Source organism: Eumetopias jubatus, unplaced genomic scaffold (assembly GCF_037043125.1).
Source record: "Eumetopias jubatus isolate StellerSeaLion01/CBP00866 unplaced genomic scaffold, mEumJub1_p1.0 scaffold_15, whole genome shotgun sequence".
Classification (NCBI taxonomy): domain Eukaryota; kingdom Metazoa; phylum Chordata; class Mammalia; order Carnivora; family Otariidae; genus Eumetopias; species Eumetopias jubatus.
The window spans coordinates 83,284,680-83,302,668 of NW_028274821.1; the positions used below are offsets into that span (position 1 = coordinate 83,284,680).

The 17,989-nt window shown below is 34.6% G+C and overlaps 1 protein-coding gene across 13 annotated transcripts in view; it reads left to right on the plus strand.

Annotated features, from left to right (window-relative positions):
• Positions 1 to 17,989, plus strand: part of RABGAP1 (RAB GTPase activating protein 1) — a 178,634-nt gene that overhangs the window by 53,784 nt on the left and 106,861 nt on the right. For all 13 annotated transcript variants that reach the window (XM_088019038.1, XM_088019044.1, XM_088019045.1 and 10 more), the window contains 5 exons: positions 2,757 to 2,867; positions 3,246 to 3,312; positions 3,996 to 4,098; positions 5,013 to 5,182; positions 15,514 to 15,688. In XM_088019038.1, the coding sequence (XP_087875164.1) occupies positions 2,757 to 2,867; positions 3,246 to 3,312; positions 3,996 to 4,098; positions 5,013 to 5,182; positions 15,514 to 15,688 (626 nt within the window). The remainder of the gene's footprint in view (positions 1 to 2,756; positions 2,868 to 3,245; positions 3,313 to 3,995; positions 4,099 to 5,012; positions 5,183 to 15,513; positions 15,689 to 17,989) is intronic.

Here is a 17,989-nt window from a genome sequence, read left to right on the forward strand (position 1 = left end):
TTGAACAACTGAGAACTCTTGGTCTCCCTGCAAAAATTTTTGGAATTCTCATGCCATCTGGTGGCCGATTTCATTTACAATGCAGCTTCAACTTTGATTTGTGCACTGAAGTATTAGACACTGTATCTGTGCCCTCTCATCAGCTGTATTTCTGTTCTCACAGCAACTGTTGGGATGTGCTGCTTCCCACAGTATGTATGCCTGCCCCAGGAAGTGGAAATTATAATCTATAAAGTTTGTAACAATTTTTTTCCTTTTTAAGGAACAAAAGTTTCTTTAAACTGCATTTTTCCCCTTTAGTAAAGAAATTTATGTAGATCCCATTTATAAATTTCAATTACAAATAGGAACGATGTCTAAGATCTCTCAGAAGCACTAGAACTAGTTCTCTTGCTTTTGGACTCAGGCATGTTCAAGGTAGAATGGTCGTAATCACAATCATCCCTGTTCTGTTCACCCTCATACCAAGGAAGTGCTATACAGAAAATCCCTAGATTGTCATTTGCTCTTCACATTTGTCAGGGCTTTGTTCTTTTTTTGTTACATGGTTTTATTGAATTTGTAGTTTATAGTAGAAAATAGTGTTTTGTGGCCTTATTATAGTGATGAACTTATTGAAAAGTAAGCCTCTTTTTATCAGATTTGAACTGGCCAAATGCAGTTGTTTTTTCCAGTGATTCTGTAATATGTCCAGGGATTTATTTGCAGAAACATCATCGAGGTACTTAAAGAATTATCAAGATGGATGTTCCCCCTTAATACTGTTTATAATAACAAAATTAAAAAGTGGAAATTAAATGTTCACCAGAATAATTAAAATATGATGCATTTCACAATATATACAAATGTCAAAGCATTGTTATTCACCTCAAATTAATATAATGTATGTTCGTTATATTTCACTAAGAACATAATACAGTGATATACCATATGACTTAACACCTATCCAAAAAATACAGGTATATGTAAGTAACCATAGCACAAGATAGATTTACTCTAACATAAATACAAAGTATTGTGACAAGAATTAATGCTCTTCTTTTCATCCTTGGAAAAGTATAATTCTTATATTATTAATGTTAGAAACCTACTTTCAATTTAGCCCTTAGGAAGATGGAGCGTTTTCATTTATACCATTCAAAGCACTTTTTTGTTTTATTTATTCTACCATATAACCCTATTAGGTATGCTGGGTATTTCATACTTTCCTTGTTTTATAGGTAAAGAAGCCCAGGGATGTTAAGCCTGGATCTCAGTATTGTAATTTATATAGTAGGAAGTCAATGTAGAATTATTGGGGTGGATCTATTCAATGATACGATGACAAGACTAGAAATAAAATCTAAAATCTAAACTCCCTGACAGCAGTGAAGTGAACTTCACTCTTTACAGTCTCCACTCTGCTTCCTGTTAATGTGGCTTTTCCTTGTACTTCAGCATTAGGACACCAGAGACAACTTTATATCTGTTGTTGTTTTAAATACTGCTAAGAGATGGGATTATATTTATTTCTGTGTCAGCATCTGCTGAACATAAAGACTAGTGTATCTGTTATCAGTTGAAAATTGAGATCTGTCTATATCCCTATAGGTGAAAATTCTGTCAGTCATAAATATTGAAGTTTGGTATGCAGAAGTTTTTCTTTGTACATGTTTGTCATTTCCAGACTCCTTTGCTAAGATTCTTTGGTTTTCTTTTTTTTTTTAAGATTTTATTTTAAAGTAATCTCTATACCCAACATGGGGCTTGAACTTATAACCGTGAGGTCAAGAGTCACATGCTCCACTGACTGAGCCAGCAAGGCACCCCGATTCTTTGATTTTCTTATCTTAGTTTGATAATAGAGTGTTTTTGAATTGGTTACTCTATAAATACAGATGGTCTTCAAACTAATTTTATTTAAAAAAAACACAACAAAAAACAGACAACTAATTTAATTTTTCAGAGCCACTTTTTCGTTTGAGTAGGTACCTAGAACTCTCACGTAGCCTTTTATAGTATCTTTTAATGGTTCTGCTACCATTATTTTATAGTTGTACACTACGAAGACATAATTTGTATTTGCTGCATATTGGCTGATTGCCATTGGCAGATGTTTGCTTTTGAGAACAAAGGAGCCAGAGAAAGTGGTGTGTGGGAGAGTAGGGGATTATTTTGGTAAACTCTAATTTTAAGAATATTTTCAACTTTTTTCTTAAGGTGATGTTTAACTATATCATTAGTATTATTTTTATAGTTATTGCACAGGTGAATAATAAGGTTATCACTGCTTAAGGGAAACATTAAGCAACAGCTTACTGTTGGCCTTAATTTTCCTTATCTCTATTATTTTTTGAAGGTACCTTGTTTTGGAATTCAAAGGATGTTTAAGTATTTTTTCTTTATTACATATTTAAACAAATAAGGCAATAAATATTTGTAAAAAAAAATGACTAAATTGAAAGGAAAGAAAACTAATGTTTTTTTTCAGTGCCTACGTGCTAGATGCCATGCTAAGTCAGATATCTAACTTAATTTCACAACAGAAAATTAAAGCCACATTTTAGGGAGCATGAGTTTTTTCTAGCTCTTACAATTGTTTAGTGGATTACATACAGTAATGATAATATTTTCACATCAAGAGGTAGATGATTTTTAAATTTCTGTGATGACTTGAAAACCAGGCATACAAAAGAATCCTAGATTCAAGAGAGGTTGTTCTAGTATATGTCACAAGAAAATACTCTGCAAAATTAATGAAACATGTTGTTCTACAGTGCAGTTCCTAAAGAGAAGGACAGACAGTGCTTTAAACTTCGCCAAGGAACGGATAAGAAGATTGTCATCTATGTGCAACAAACAACTAATAAAGAACTGGCCATTGAAAGGTAAACATTTTTAGTAAATTCAGCTTAAATATAAATTCTGGTTTTTATCCAGTGGAGTAACCATATACTATATTCAAAAATATATTTGCAAAAATTTTGTTCTCTGGGGAATTCTTTTTGTTATTGAAGTGAGTACTTCGTTCACTTTGAATTAGCTCCCATAAATCGTCAGCTAATATGCTGACTTCAGCTATGTGATAATAAAAGACAAGAGAATTGGTTTCTGTAAGTAAAAGAAGTAAGGTTATTTGGGCAATGCTAATTTATTGATAATTTTAATGTGTCCTTTATCCATCAATAAGAATTTTAAATGACCTAGTTTAAATATCTTTTTTGTGTTATCTTTCTTCCAAATTTATGCCTGTTCTTTCTTTGCAGGTGTTTTGGTCTTCTCCTTAGCCCAGGAAAAGATGTACGAAATAGTGACATGCACTTGTTAGATTTGGTAAGGATTGCTTTTCTTTTTAAGGTTATACACTATTTCCTTGATAAAGGTTTCACTTTATCTCACTTGAATCTGATGGTAAAGCACTTTTGTGAAGGTGTTCTTGTGAGCTGTAATAGCAATAAACAAAGATAAAGAATTTCCTTATTTCTGACTTAATATTTACTAGTCTGACCTTAGATCTGTTTAGTCTCAGCCTCGGTTTCTTCACTGTATAATGGTGGATAATCCTTATTTATAATTTAAAGTTGAAGTTGGAATCAAAGAGAAAGTTCGTGAGGGAAGTGTTTACAAACTATCATGAGTTTTTTAAAAGTAGGTGGTATTAGTATTGCTATTTGAAAATCTTTATTTTCAAAACTAAAATTTATGTGATAATTATGCACTTGACAGAAGAACTCAGCATAGATTCAGGTGGTACATTTCTCTAAATTTGCAGAATTTGATATGATTTATAAGCATTTACTTTATAATTTTTCAGGAGCAATTGCATAAATAATTGGCACATCTTTAATTTTAACTGCAGTCGTCTCATTCACATATATTTCTGCTTTTTAAAAAATATCTGACCCTCTTTCATATTTTTACATTTTTATGACTCCTGTTTTTTAAAGGCAGCAAAATGGGAACTAGCTGTTGTTCCTTTATTTGGCATTAATGTTTGTTTTTACTATTTTCTTTAGGAATCTATGGGCAAAAGTTCAGATGGAAAGTCCTATGTTATCACTGGGAGCTGGAATCCAAAATCTCTACCTTTTCAAGTTGTAAATGAAGAAACTCCTAAAGGTGATGCAGATTATTGATATCATGAACAGAAATTTTAGTCCCAAAAAGATATCCAAACCTTAGGACCACTTATTTGACAAATATCAGTGTTTTTTAATTCTGGTGAAACCAAAGAACTTGTATAGGTCTTTGAATTTATTATTAAATTTGACCTATAAACAAAGTATCATTTTTCCCCACTTATTTTTCCCTCCCTCTCAATTTTTCACTTCCCTGCTTCCTTTTTCTATTCATGTACTTATTTATATACAGAATTCTAAATTTTATTTTTATGGAGAGATAATATATGTACATATGGTTAAAAGTTAAAAGGATATAGAGGGGAAAGTAAAAATTGACCATAGTCCTCAGGGCCCCACCCCAAGAGGACCATTGTGATCAGTTTCTTATGTAGCTTTTCAGATATTTTGTGCAGAAACCACCTTTTTCAAGTTATTTCCTACTCTTCCTGAATGCCATTTAGTGGCTGTATAATATTCTATCCTGAAAATGTAACATTATTTGCTTAACTAGTGCCTCCTGTTGAGCATTTATTTTTTTCCCCTTCATTTTTACTCATAGCACTATAGATAAATGGGTAAGTTAACCAAGATTTTAAAAGTTGAGAATTCCCAGTGTTGGTGAGAGTGGCATGAAGAGGCCGTATGCCACTTTTGCAGATCAGTCTGACAGACATTTCATAAACTTTTATGTAATGCTGTCACTAATTCCAAGGAGTCTACCCAAGCAAAGAATTCTCAATACAGAAAAAGGGTTTTCAAAACAGCAATTTATCTGATTATTCTAGATTTTGATTTAATTAATGGATTACCTTAAGCTATCTTGAAAGTTTGTGAGAAAAGTAATTTTACATTAATTATATGAGCAAAGATATTTCCATTTTTTTATTTGCTTCTCCCCCCCTCTCTTTCTAGATAAAGTGCTGTTTATGACCACAGCTGTTGATTTGGTAATAACAGAAGTACAGGAGCCTGTTCGATTTCTCATAGAGACAAAAGTCCGTGTTTGCTCACCTAATGAAAGATTATTCTGGCCCTTCAGCAAACGTAGTACTACTGAAAATTTCTTTTTGAAACTAAAACAGGTACTATGCTTTTCTATAAATATGGGAGGGAGGTATAGATAAGAAAGGAGAAACTATTTTTGAGGCTGATATATCATCAAGCTATCACTTAACATCTTTAAACAGTCATGTGTATTTTAAACATATTAAGAGGAAAAATTGTCTTTTATTTTTACCCACGTATTTATCATTTTTCTTGCTCTTCATTTCTTCCTCAAGAACCAGGTACCTGTCTGATCTTACTTGCCTTCAATCTGAAGAACTTACTTTAACATTTCTTTTAGTGTCGATCTACTAAAGTCATTAACTCTTAGACTTCTTTATCTGAAAATGTTTTTATTTCACCGTCATTCCAGTGGGATATTTTCACTGGCTGTAGGATTCTGGGTTGACATTTTTTTTCTTCTAGCACTTAGAGATGTTTTCTCACAGTTGCCTGGCTCTCATTGTTTCCCATGTGAAGTCAGCATGCATTTATTGATACTGTTTCTCTGTATGGAATGAGTCATTGTTTCCTGGCTGCTTTTAAAATTATTTTTTATCTTTGGTTTTCAGACATTTAAATATGATGTGTCTTAGGCATGTGATTTTTTGTCTTCCTTGTGATTTGCTGATCCTCTTGAATTTTTTTTTTTTATTTATTTGACACAGAGAGAGAGGGAGGGAGGGGGCATACAAGCAGGAGAAACCGGAGAGGGAGAAGCAGGCTCCCCTCCCTGAGCAGGGAGCCTGATGTGGGGCTGGATCCCAGGACCCTGGGATCATGACCTGAGCTGAAGGCAGATGCTTAACCTACTGAGCCACCCAGGCGCCCCTGAGCTTCTGGAATTTTTAAGTTTTGTTAAAATATTTATTTTGTTTTGACCAATTTTGAGGAAAATCTGGTTTATTATTCCTTTCAACCTTTTTTCCTGCCCCATCTCTCTTTTCTCTCATAGGATTCCAGTTATATATATTTTAGTCCTTTTGATATTATCCTGCAGATCTCTAAGGCTCTGTTTCTAATTAAATAATTTTTTTTCCGTTTTTTTCTTCAGGTGGGATATCATTTAACTGTCTTTTGACATGTCTTAAAGCTGGCTTGCCCCTCTGTTTTATCATCCCCAATTTTCTGTTAAGTCCATTCAATGAATTTTTTTTTAATTTCAGATCTTGTACTTTTTATTTCTAGAATGTCCATTTGATTATTTTTTTATAGTTTATTATGAGATTTCCTTTGTTCTTTCAAGAAGATTTTCTCTTACGTCCTTGAGCATAATTATAATATTGCTACTTTAAAAATCCTTAACTGCTAATTCTAATGTCTGGTGAGTCACATTTTCCTGTTTCTTTGTCTAGCAATTTTGTATTGTATGTTAGACATTTTTAATAATAGATTATTATAGCCTATTATGTTATGGTCTCTTCTGAGTATCAGTTTAAAAAAAAAAACTGTCAGTTAATTTGGTCAAAGTCAAATTCCATACTCTATTTTACCTGTGGTGGGCAGCAGAGGAAATCTGTTTCCTTTTTGCTTTTTTGGCCTCAGATGCCCCACTACTTTTCCTTTTTTTTTGCTTTCCTTTGTATTAAAACTTCTTGGAAAAAAAAAGTCCATAGTGACCTAAATTGCTAAATCTAGTGGTCAGTCTGAGTCTTCATAGTCCTTGGCCTTTGAGCAGTATATAATACGGATGATCACTCCCCTCTTCCTTATCCCTCTTTCACTTAGCCTTCAGGACATCTCACATTTACCTCACCCCCACCAATCCCTAGAATGCTCTCCTTGCCTGTCTTTACTGTCTCAGTTCATGGACATCTTCTCCTAATTGTTGCTGAGGCCAAGAATTTTACTTTCATTTTTCACACCCCATATCCAGTCAGTCAGGAAATTCTATTTACTTTCAAAATCTGTCTAGACTCTGGCTGCTTCTTACAACTTAGATTACACTAACCTTATATGAATTGTCACCTTTACCTGAGCTACTGTAGTAGCCTCTTCACATCTCCCTCTTTCTTTTTTTGCCCTCCTTCATATATTCTCAACACAGCAGCCTAAGATCAAATCAGATCACTTTTCTGCTCATAACTCTTTAAACCTGTTCTACTCTGTAAAAGCCAGAGTCCTTTCAGTGGCTCCTAAGACCACTGAAAGGTGGTCTACTGCCTGTTATACCATGAATGAATTTCTCTCTGACCGCTCTTCTTCCTTGCTGCTTCTGCTCTAGCCGTGCTCTCGGGGCCTTCGCTATTAACCGTTTCTTCTGCCTTAAATGCTCTTCCCATTTCCCACTTGCTATTATTCATCTCTTTCAGGTCCTCATCTTCTTCAAATCTGTGCTCAGATTGACATCTTCATAATGCCTGACTGCCACACGTAACACTGCAGTTTGTCTGCTCTTAACTTCCAGGATACCATATATACTTATATATATTATATACTATATGCATAATATACTTAATTTTATTTTGCTTATTATCTATTTTCCCCGTTAGAAACCTCTACTAGGGCAGTAGAGGTTCCTGATCTGCCTTGTTCACTGATTTATCCCAAGCATCTAAAACATAGTAGTTCTTTATAAATAGTTGTTGAATTGATTTTATTGACATGTAACTTCAGTCTTGAGTTTTACAAAATTATGATGTTGCTTGTGGATTTACTTGAGTATACTTTCTGATAGCAATAAATATTTTAGTTCCAGTGTATCCAAGTTAGGCCTTTTGGTTATGGTTAGAAAAAGGTGGCAAACAGAACAGGAATAGAGATTTCTCTTCAGTGTTGTCTTAGGAGACAGAAAGTAAACCTGGGCCCCAGCACTGTTCTCCCAGCTCTTCACTGTGGCAGCAGAAAAGCATTAGCATAGGGTTATCAACTAGAAGTTGGCTTTGGAATCAGAGTATATGGATATTACCACTGACTAGCAAGTACCTTCCAACTCTGTGAGCCTGTTTACTCAGCTGTAAAATGGCAGTGATTGAATCTTCCTCATAGTATTATTTGTTACTGAGAAACTATATAACACATTTGGCATATAGTATGTTCTTCATATATTTTACCTATTATTGAGACGGACTGTGGAACCTTAGTGGGGCAGAGAAAGAATAAAAAATAGTAAGTCATTGAGATGCCTGGGTGGCTCAGTCATTTGGGCATCCGACTCTTGATCTCAGCTTGGGTCTTGATCTTAGGGTCGTGAGTTGGGGTCTCCATGCTGGGCGTGGAGCCTAAAGTAAAAAAAAAAAATACTAAGTTATGAAATCAAAACAACATCGATTATTATTAGTGGATCAGTCCCAGAAGAAGAACACTTCAGAAAGAAAACCAATTTACAGGTATTATTTTAAAAATTTAAGGAGTAGGGATGATTCTTGAGTGTCTAGAGTAAGAGATGATAAATGGAAATTCTGTAATAATTTTAGAACAAATTTATATGTAAGAAAACATTCTCTTTAGAGTTCTGTCTCTTTAATCTTAGTGAACATAAATAAGATTCCTCTGATCTTGCTTTTCCTTTTAGGTCTTATACAACCTTATATTCAAAGACTGCATGAGTTTACAGGAATGTTACTTATGTGGTTTGGTCTAATATAGTGTATCTAAGTAGGCTAATAAATGACTTAGGCGGAGTAAAGTAGCCAGAAACACATATACCTGAGACTTAGCCCAATAGACTACTCTAGAATCTCTGTGAAGGTTACAAGCTAAACATAGGCCAAGTTGTCAATATTTTCTTTGCAAAAAGCAGAAGTTTATATGTGGAAGCTAGGGAGGAGAGCAGGGAATTCCTGAGAATAATCTTTCATTTTTTTTCTTATTTGGGTAAGTCTTATTTTGGGGGGGAGGAGTTTTGTGAGGGGTAGGGAATGGGAAAGAAGAGAGAGAGTGTGAAGAATTTGAGCAACTTGTCGCTGTCTTAGTGCACTTAGAGCACTATTAATCTCATTTCTTGTAACATAAACTAAGTTTATTCCCTCCTTTACATTCATGGCATTAAAAAGTAGTAGCTACAGTGGTTGAGAGCCTACTGTGGCCATTACTGTAAGAGCTACCTTGACTTTTTCTGTCTTATATAATTTTTATAGTGATCCAATGAGGATAGTATTTTCATTTTTATAGATCCAGAGATGTAAAATCGATTTTATGGAATGTTGTGTGAACAAGATGCATACCTGAGCTTTCTAAGCATTCTCAGTCAGGATTCTTTCCATAGAAACATCCTCCCTTTGTCTGTCTTTCTGTAAGAGTATTTTTAGGATTTACTTAAATTAAGGAGAATTTAAAATTTTAACCCTTTTGCAGTTCTCATCAGACTGAAAAGGGAACAGTGGTGCAGACCAAATTTTTAAAATATATAGCATATAGTTTCTGTTGTTGTCAGTATGGGAAAATAATTATAGAAAAATTTTTAATACGTGTTTGAAAATTGATTTCTTCCTATCACTAAAATTACCTGATGACTCAGTAACTCCTCTTAAGCATGGAAGCCTTCCCAACTGTGAGTATTATTATATTAAGATGACATCATATTAGAGAAGAAACTTTTAAAATTAGTGGGGAAAGAGGCACCTGGGTGGCTTAGTCGGTTAAAACGTCTGACTCTTGGTCTCAGCTCAGGTCTTGATCTCAGGGTTGTGAGTTTAAGCCCCACATTGGGCTCTGCACTGGGTGTGGAGCCTACTTAAAAAAATAATGGAGAAATAACGATTGTTTTCGTGGATTTAAATATTTAGAATATTGTTTACTAAAAGAGGAAGAAACTGGTTTGAAGACTAGGTTTTCCAACAGTAACATAAAGTGAATTTAAGACCAGCTAAGCATTCTTAAAACTATAGAATTACAGAATTTTATTGCCAAAGAGACTCTAGGTGTCTTAGAATCTTTTAGGAAATTATTTTATAAATGAAGCTGATGTCTACAAGACGAAGTATGCGGACAACATCACATAGACAAGTTACTAGTATGACCATATTAGAAACCTGAGCCTCCTATTTCTCTTTGGGGGGTGTGTGTGTGTGCATGCCTGCATACACAGGCATACGCACACATATGCAGTAAACCACTGAACCTCTCAAGGTGAAAAATATGGAAATGCTTTCTCTAATGGAGATCTTCAGCTGCTAAATCAGAGGGCACATGGTATCATGTGGTATTCCGCTATTCCTGGGAAGTGTGATCACTGGGTTAAGGTGGTGACCACTGGATTTCTCCTCTGTAAAAGTAGTTTTTGCATTTAGCAAGTAATATTTGGGGTGGCTCTTTGGCAACTTCCAAATACCCTGTTCCTCAACAATTTTCTAACTAATGGTTTTAGCATCCTTTAGTATTGATGATCCTTCAGTCAGTTGAGTTCATTCACATATTTTCAGTAGTAATTTCACATTACAGGGTTTTCTTTTACATTTATATATGTTTCTAATATTGAATATCTTAAATATAATAACTGCAATATATTTATTTGCTTTATCCTACTTTATCAAAGAATTAAAAAATAACAGTATTGCAGGAAACACCCTTAATACAGATCTTTCTTTTATTGCTCCTAGCAAATTTATAACAAAATCTTTATAAACTTGTAAAATGTTAAGAAAAGTTACTATTATATTTGTTTTTGAAATACAGATTTTAATTACTTAAAATTTCAGTGAGGAGAAACATATTAATACAATTAATCATGGGGTAATTAAGCATTCATTAATAAACTTGTACCATTTCTAAAATACAGATGATGCCACACTGCAATTTGTGTACAACTTACATTGTACAAACTTCTTTTAATTGGAAATAAGACCCATATTTTAATATCAGTATATAAAAATCAGTATGTAAACATCTAAATGAAAAGGTTTTCAGAATGTTTAGCATATTCTGAACTTTTCTACAGATGCTTAAATTTTGGGAAAAACAATATAACTAATATGTAGGTATAACATAAAAATGGATGTATATAATATGAAATTGAGTCAGTACAGTTTCAAATTCCCATTTGTTGATATTCATTCCAAAAAAGTCAGTATTGCAATTAATAAACTGTTGAGTGAAGTTTAAGATTTTATGGAACTTTTTTCCCCTTTGAACGTGTTCCAGTATGATTATAAAATGAGTACTGTGTTCAAAAGTTAATTGGAAAAAAATTTTTTTTCATTATAGTTACGTTACCATTTGACATATAGTGAGGTTCATTTGTTTCCATATTTTCAATTTGAGGACTTTGGGTCTTTTATTTGGTTTAATTTTTTGAATATTTAAAATATATACAGTGGTACAAAAGTCAAGATTATGTAAAAATGTACTCAGAAGTCTTAATTTTCATTCATGTTTCTCCATCCAAACCCATAGGTAACCATTATTAGTGGTTTCTGGGTTATCGTCCCAATGTTTCTTTTTGGGAAAATAATAAAATACTCCTATGTATTTTTAACTCCCCCCCCTTTTTTAAAAGATTTATTTATTTGACAGAGAGAGACACAGTGAGAGAGGGAACACAAGCAGGGGGAGTGGGAGAGGGAGAAGCAGGCTTCCCACTGAGCATGGAGCCCGATGTGGGGCTTGATCCCAGGACCCTGAGATCTTGACCTGAGCCGAAGGCAGACGCTTAACGACTGAGCCACCCAGGCACCCCTTTAACTCCCTTTTTTTAAATACAAACTAGCCTATGTACTGTCCTGCACCTTGCTTTTTTAACTTACTACATCTTGCAGATCATTCCACATCATTTCATAGAGATCTTCCTCATTCTTAATGGCTACATAGTACTTTGTTGTTTGGATGAATCATGATTTGTGATTTTTTAAGTGTCCTCTATTGATGGATTTTTGGATTTTTTTTAATGATTTGCTATTCCAAATAATGTATATAACTTTGTGCATATGTTTTGATTTAATGAAAGTGTATCTTAGAGTAGATAATTTTGCATATGTAATTTTGTTATATTTGCCAGATTTCCCTTTCTCACTGTTGTAATCATAGAGATGAACAGGATATGAGAGTACCTGTTTCTCCACAGGCTTGTCAAGAGTATGTTATGAAACTTAAGGATCTGATGGTAGTCTTAATTTATCCTTTGGGGAATGAAAACAAGCCTTTTTTCATATGTTTAAGGGTGACTTGACTTTCCTTTTCTCTGAACTATCCCTCATATCTTTGGCTTTTTGGTTTTGGCCTTTTTCCTTTTAGTTTTTAGAAGCTTTTTCTGTATTTGAGAGATTAACCCTTTGAGATATAAATTGCAAATATTTCTCCTGGTTTGTCACTTGTCTTATGACTTAAATTATGATGAATCTTTTCAGCTTTTTTTGCCATAATGGTTATATTTTTAGGTACTTGAATTTATCAAGGTTTTCCCTTTAAAGCTTCTGGATTTTGAGTCATAATTAGGAATACTTTCCCTATACCCAACAATAAAGAAATTTACACATTTTCTTCTATTACTTATATGGTTTTGTTTTTCTACTTCTAGATCTTAACTCATTAGTGTTTTATTCTGGTGTATGGTGTAAAGTATGGGTCTGCTTTAATCTTTTTCCAAATGGCCATCTACTTGTCCCAAAGCCATTCATTGAATAGTCTGACTTTTCCCCCAGTGATTTGAGATGCCACTTTTTATCATATATCACATTTTCTTGCATGTTTGGACTTTATTCGGGCTTTTATGTTCTCTTTCATGGGTTTTTAGATTACTCATACACCAATATCACACTTTTAATTATGTAGACTTTATAATATGTTTTAATACCTGATAGGGCTACCTTACCTCCCCAGTTCTTTTGTGGATTTTGCCAGATATTCTTATTTTTCATGTAAACTTTAGATTCAACTTCTGTAGCTCTAGGAAAAAATTGGTATTTTTACTAAGGAGAACTGACATCTTTATTATGTTTAGTCATCTAAGAACATGGTATCTTTCCGTTTATTCAAGTCTATGTTTTTCAAGAGTGATTTTTCAAAAGTTTTTTATTACAGAACATTCAAACACACAGAAATAAAAATGATAGTATAATCAACCCCCATGTACTGTTTCCCAGCTTCAACAATGTATATCATTTTTAATAGCTGGCATTCTTATAAGCAGGGTTCAGTTCATGACTATGTTTATCTGACTTCAAAAGGCAGTTTTCGTATGGGCAGTATAACTCGGGGAAGAGTTTCTAGGTGAGCTGCAATGGTTATCACATTTACATAGTCTCTGAGAATTTTTTTTTTTTTTAAATAAAGAGCTATTGATCTTTGAACTCTTTTAGATAGTAATTAACTGTTTCAGACAGTAATTTGTAACATGAAAAAAGGAAATCCTATTCCCTATCAAAGTGTAATACTTAAAAGTTAAACATAATTAAAATTTAGAATGAACATATGTCATAGATTTTTAATTCAATTCATTAAATATTGAGGGAGCCAGTAAGATGGTAAAACTGGCTCTACATATTTGAGGAAATTGAGTCAATATAGTCCTTTTTTAAAAAAAAAATAATTTTAGAACAAGATTGCTAGATCAGAAATAAAACTGGCTAATGTCTTAAAGGTAAGTTTGGGTTATCTTTTCTACTGGACAAATCATTTGCCTATCTATTGGATACAGATCTATAGGTTAATATATAACTTCAGAGAGTCTGAGTCTTTAATAGTAAGTAGCTAAGTCAAAATTGTTTATTCATCTATAAAATTAATCCTTAGGTGGACATGTTAAAACAAAGTTGGCAAACTAGAGTATGTGGGTCAAATCTGGCCTGGCCTTTGTTTTTATAAAGTTTTTTTGGAATATAGCCACACTCACTCACTTAGTGTTTATGGGGGCTTTTGCACCATCGTGGCAGAGTTGAGTAGTTGTGACAGACTAGTGGCCCACAGAGTGTAAAATATTTACTCTTTGGCCCTTTACAGAAAGGTTTACCGACTCCTATATTAAGCAGTGTTTCAGGATGATATTGAAAGGAAGCACACGTTGCCACTAACTTTGGTCTTCCAGGATTGGGATAATTTTTTTAAGAACCTACATGAACATTCAGATGATAAAATCCACTCTGCCTGATATTTTTGTATCTAATGAGCATTTTAATCCCCCCTTCTCTTTCTGTATTTTTACTTTATGCTTGTACATCTTTCTCATTGGTGTAGCCACATTTCTAGTTGTCTTTCTGTCTTTTCCTATAATTCTGCTTTTTCTTCCTGCTCTGTATTTCACTCTTTTTCCCCCTTCTTAAACTGGCTGTGATGTGGAATATTAATATATTTAAATTTGGTACTGGAAAAGTTTTATATTCTTGGTCCTTAATTTTTAATTTAGGTGAATTCAAACTGCTATGTGTTTGCCTCAAAATACAAACCAATTTGAGATACAAAATTTTTATGAATTTCATTAATCTCTTTTGCCACTCACCTCTACCCCCCAACCCCAGTCATAGCTTTCAGTTAAAGAAAAGTTCCCTATACTGCTTTAATTAAGCTAAAGGAGTGGGAAGAGGCATGGAAATAAAAGGACTCTCTTAGTCCTAAACTGTGTTAGAATATTTTAAAACATTTTTTTCAGGGTGCTTGGGTGGCTCATTGAGTTAAGCATCTGACTCTTGATTTCAGCTCAGGACATGATCTCAGAGTCATGACGAGCCCTACGTCGGGCTCAGCACTGGGTGAGGAGCCTGCTTAAGAGTCTCTCTCTCTCTCTCCCTCTGCCCTTCCCCACCTTCTCTCCCTCTCTAAAAAAATTAAAAAAAAAACAAAAACATTTTTACAGGGATAGTTTTTTTTTAAGATTTTATTTATTTGATAGCTCACGTGAGAGAGAGCATGAGCTGGGGGAGGGGCAGAGAGAAGCAGACTCCCATCTAGCAGAGAGCCCAAGACAGGGCTTGATCCCAGGACCATGGGCTCATGACCTGAGCTGAAGGCAGACACTTAACCACCTGAGCCACCTAGGGGCTCCCCTCATCGATAGTTTCTTAAACTAAACTTAAATAAAACTGCAGAATTAGAGTCCTGCTAGCCTATTTTCCTGTGGCTTTTTAAGTCTAAACGTATATTTTTCTATTTAGAAAAGGTTACATTTAGGGGCGCCTGGGTGCCTCAGTTGTTGAGCGTCTACCTTCGACTCAGGTCATAATTCCAGGGTCCTGGGATCAAGCCCCGCGTTGGGCTCCCTGCTCGGCGGGGAGCCCGCTTCTCCCTCTCCCCTGCCCCTGCTTGTGTTCCCTCTCTCATTGTCTCTGTCAAATAAATAAATGATATCTTTAAAAAAGAAAAAAAAGAAAAGGTTACATTTAGTGTAGACATTTCAAAGTAATACCTTTTTATTCTCACATCCTGTATGAAATCAGAAGTGTAGTGCTCAATTAGAAAAATAATTGTACCACTTAGTAAATAATATTTTTTCATCTTCAAGATAAAGCAGAAGGAGAGAAAGAACAATACTGACACTTTATATGAAGTTGTGTGCTTGGAAAGTGAATCAGAGAGAGAGAGGAGGAAAACTACAGCCAGTCCCTCAATTCGCCTGCCACAGTCTGGATCTCAGAGTTCAATGATACCTTCTCCTCCAGAAGATGATGAAGAGGAAGGTAAATTGTAGGGAGAGCTTAATTTCTATCATGGGGTGGTACACCATGCACACCATTATAATTTTATGAGGGAATTGATACTGTGACATAGCATTTGGAATTCTTTCAGTAAATACTTACGAGAATGTACTATATGCAAAGGACCATGGGAGATTCAAAAATGATGAGCACAGGACCTTCTTTAAGATAATTGTAATCAAGTTGGAAAAAAATGAGATTTATAATTAGTGTTTTTTTTAACAATCCGCATGTGCTAGCTTAGTGTATTAGCACATTTTTAGAGCAAACTTGACATAGCTTCCACCTAAATAAATGTTCCCATTTCAACTGGTTCATTTTACAGGGACAATTTCACTTGCCAAAATGTGGCTTCCACACATGACTCTTTCACAAAATATAAGTATTTAAATATACAAATTTATGTTTATATATTAGTGGATTTTCACACTGATAAACATTAGGAATCATCCAGTTCTCTTTTTTCTCCTCTTTTTTTTTTTTATTTAATGGTTATATCCATTAACTAATCTGTCAGTCTCTGTTAAAAGCTACTATATAGAAGTGAGAAGTGGAGAGGAGCAGCACAGGAAAAGCAAAAGTTTGGGAAGCATTTTCTAACCTATAATTTTGTACCAGGACTTTTTATTTTTATAAAGAGGAAAAAAGCTGATTATGATAGAAGGTCATATGAAGCATGTGTCTATGTGAGGTTCACAGAAAGTGTTCTGAAAATTCATAGAGGAGAATCCATTTTTCATTGTGGGGAGATGTGGTAGGACATCATGACAAGTAGTTTTTGAGCTGGGACTTTTAAAGTTTGTTTCTAAAGTAAAATAATATTTTGTTTATATAATCCTCACAAAAATTTTGAAGAACAAGATTTCTATTATCCTTATTTTGCACATAAGGAAATGGTATCTCAGAAAAATGAATTTGCCCAAGGCCACACAACTAGAAATAAGCAAGGAGGATCTTTATCCAGTTCTGAGAGTTAGTCTGAGCTCTCTTTTGTAATCATCTTGGTGCATTTAGTTCATATAAAGCATTTTGAAGTGCAAAGAAAGCACATATATTGTTTTGGGAGAAGTTAGAGATACAATTTAAAGTCTTCCTGCAGAACCAATTAAGTCATGTGTTAAAGCTGGGAAAGTGGAATTGTTCTCACTGTTTGAGACTGCTCTATAGTAGTTTTGAGACTTGTAGTTTACCTTCTAAGTCAACATCTTAAGATGGAAGAGCAAGTAATAAAGAACTCTTCTCCTCTTAAACTCAGCAGTAAAAACAAAACCCCCATAAACTGAGAAAGACACTATTTTTATGAAACCAGAGAATGGTCAAATGCTGAATCTGAATGCTGCAGATTTTAAAGAATATCTACCTGTTACAAAGAAATTTGGGCCCAACTGAAGGGTAACATTCGGACTAATGTCTAAATCTAATCTATGGCAGGCATACGGTTTTCAGTGGAATTGAGTTCAGAGGGCCTCTAGTAACAGGTGTTAACTAGGAGAGATAAGGACCAATAGCAGACCATGGGAGAGTTAGGGAACACGAGAACACAAGTTCTGTAAAGGACAAAAGTGTCTTTTTTTGCCCACATTGTTTCGCTAGTGTATAACACAATTCCTGGTGTGTAGTAGATGCTTAGGAGATACTGGTGCGATAGGTTACCCGCCCCCGCCCCCCCCCCCCCCCCCCCGATCCATTCCCATAGTGAAAGGCTAATGAGAGGACCATGGGGCTGAAGAAAGCTGTGTAGTCTTCCCATCTTTTCATTCTCTAACCTACTATATGGACCAGGGAGACCCATTCTGTTATGTGTTTGCTCCCTAGAAAGAAATGGCTATAGTCCTCTAGTGGAGAGGCTCCTTATCCATAGGACATTTGTGCTCCCAGGGCAGGAAGCCAGCAGGTATAAAGGGGAGGTGTTCAGACTGAAACAGGTTGCCTGCTCCCTCCCCACCCATACCCCTGCTTTAGGTAGGTGGAATTCTAAACACATATTTCAAACTGCTACTGCCAAGATATGTTGAAAGCATCCAAAAGAGTAAAAGAGAATTTGATAAGACAGGTCTTCCTAATCTCTTTAAAGGAATTGTCATCTCTCTTTAAAGGAATTGTCATCTCTGGTATATTTTAGTACATTTTTTATAGCTGCTATTCCCCAAAGAGTTGTTGTGTTGTATTGATAATTGAATGAGTAGAGAATTGCTTGAAGCTTAGAAAGTAGGGCCAATTCTGGCAAAAGAGCAGAGTTGGGAAAGTTTATCTTCATGCCCTCGAGCCTTTCTCTTTTCCTTA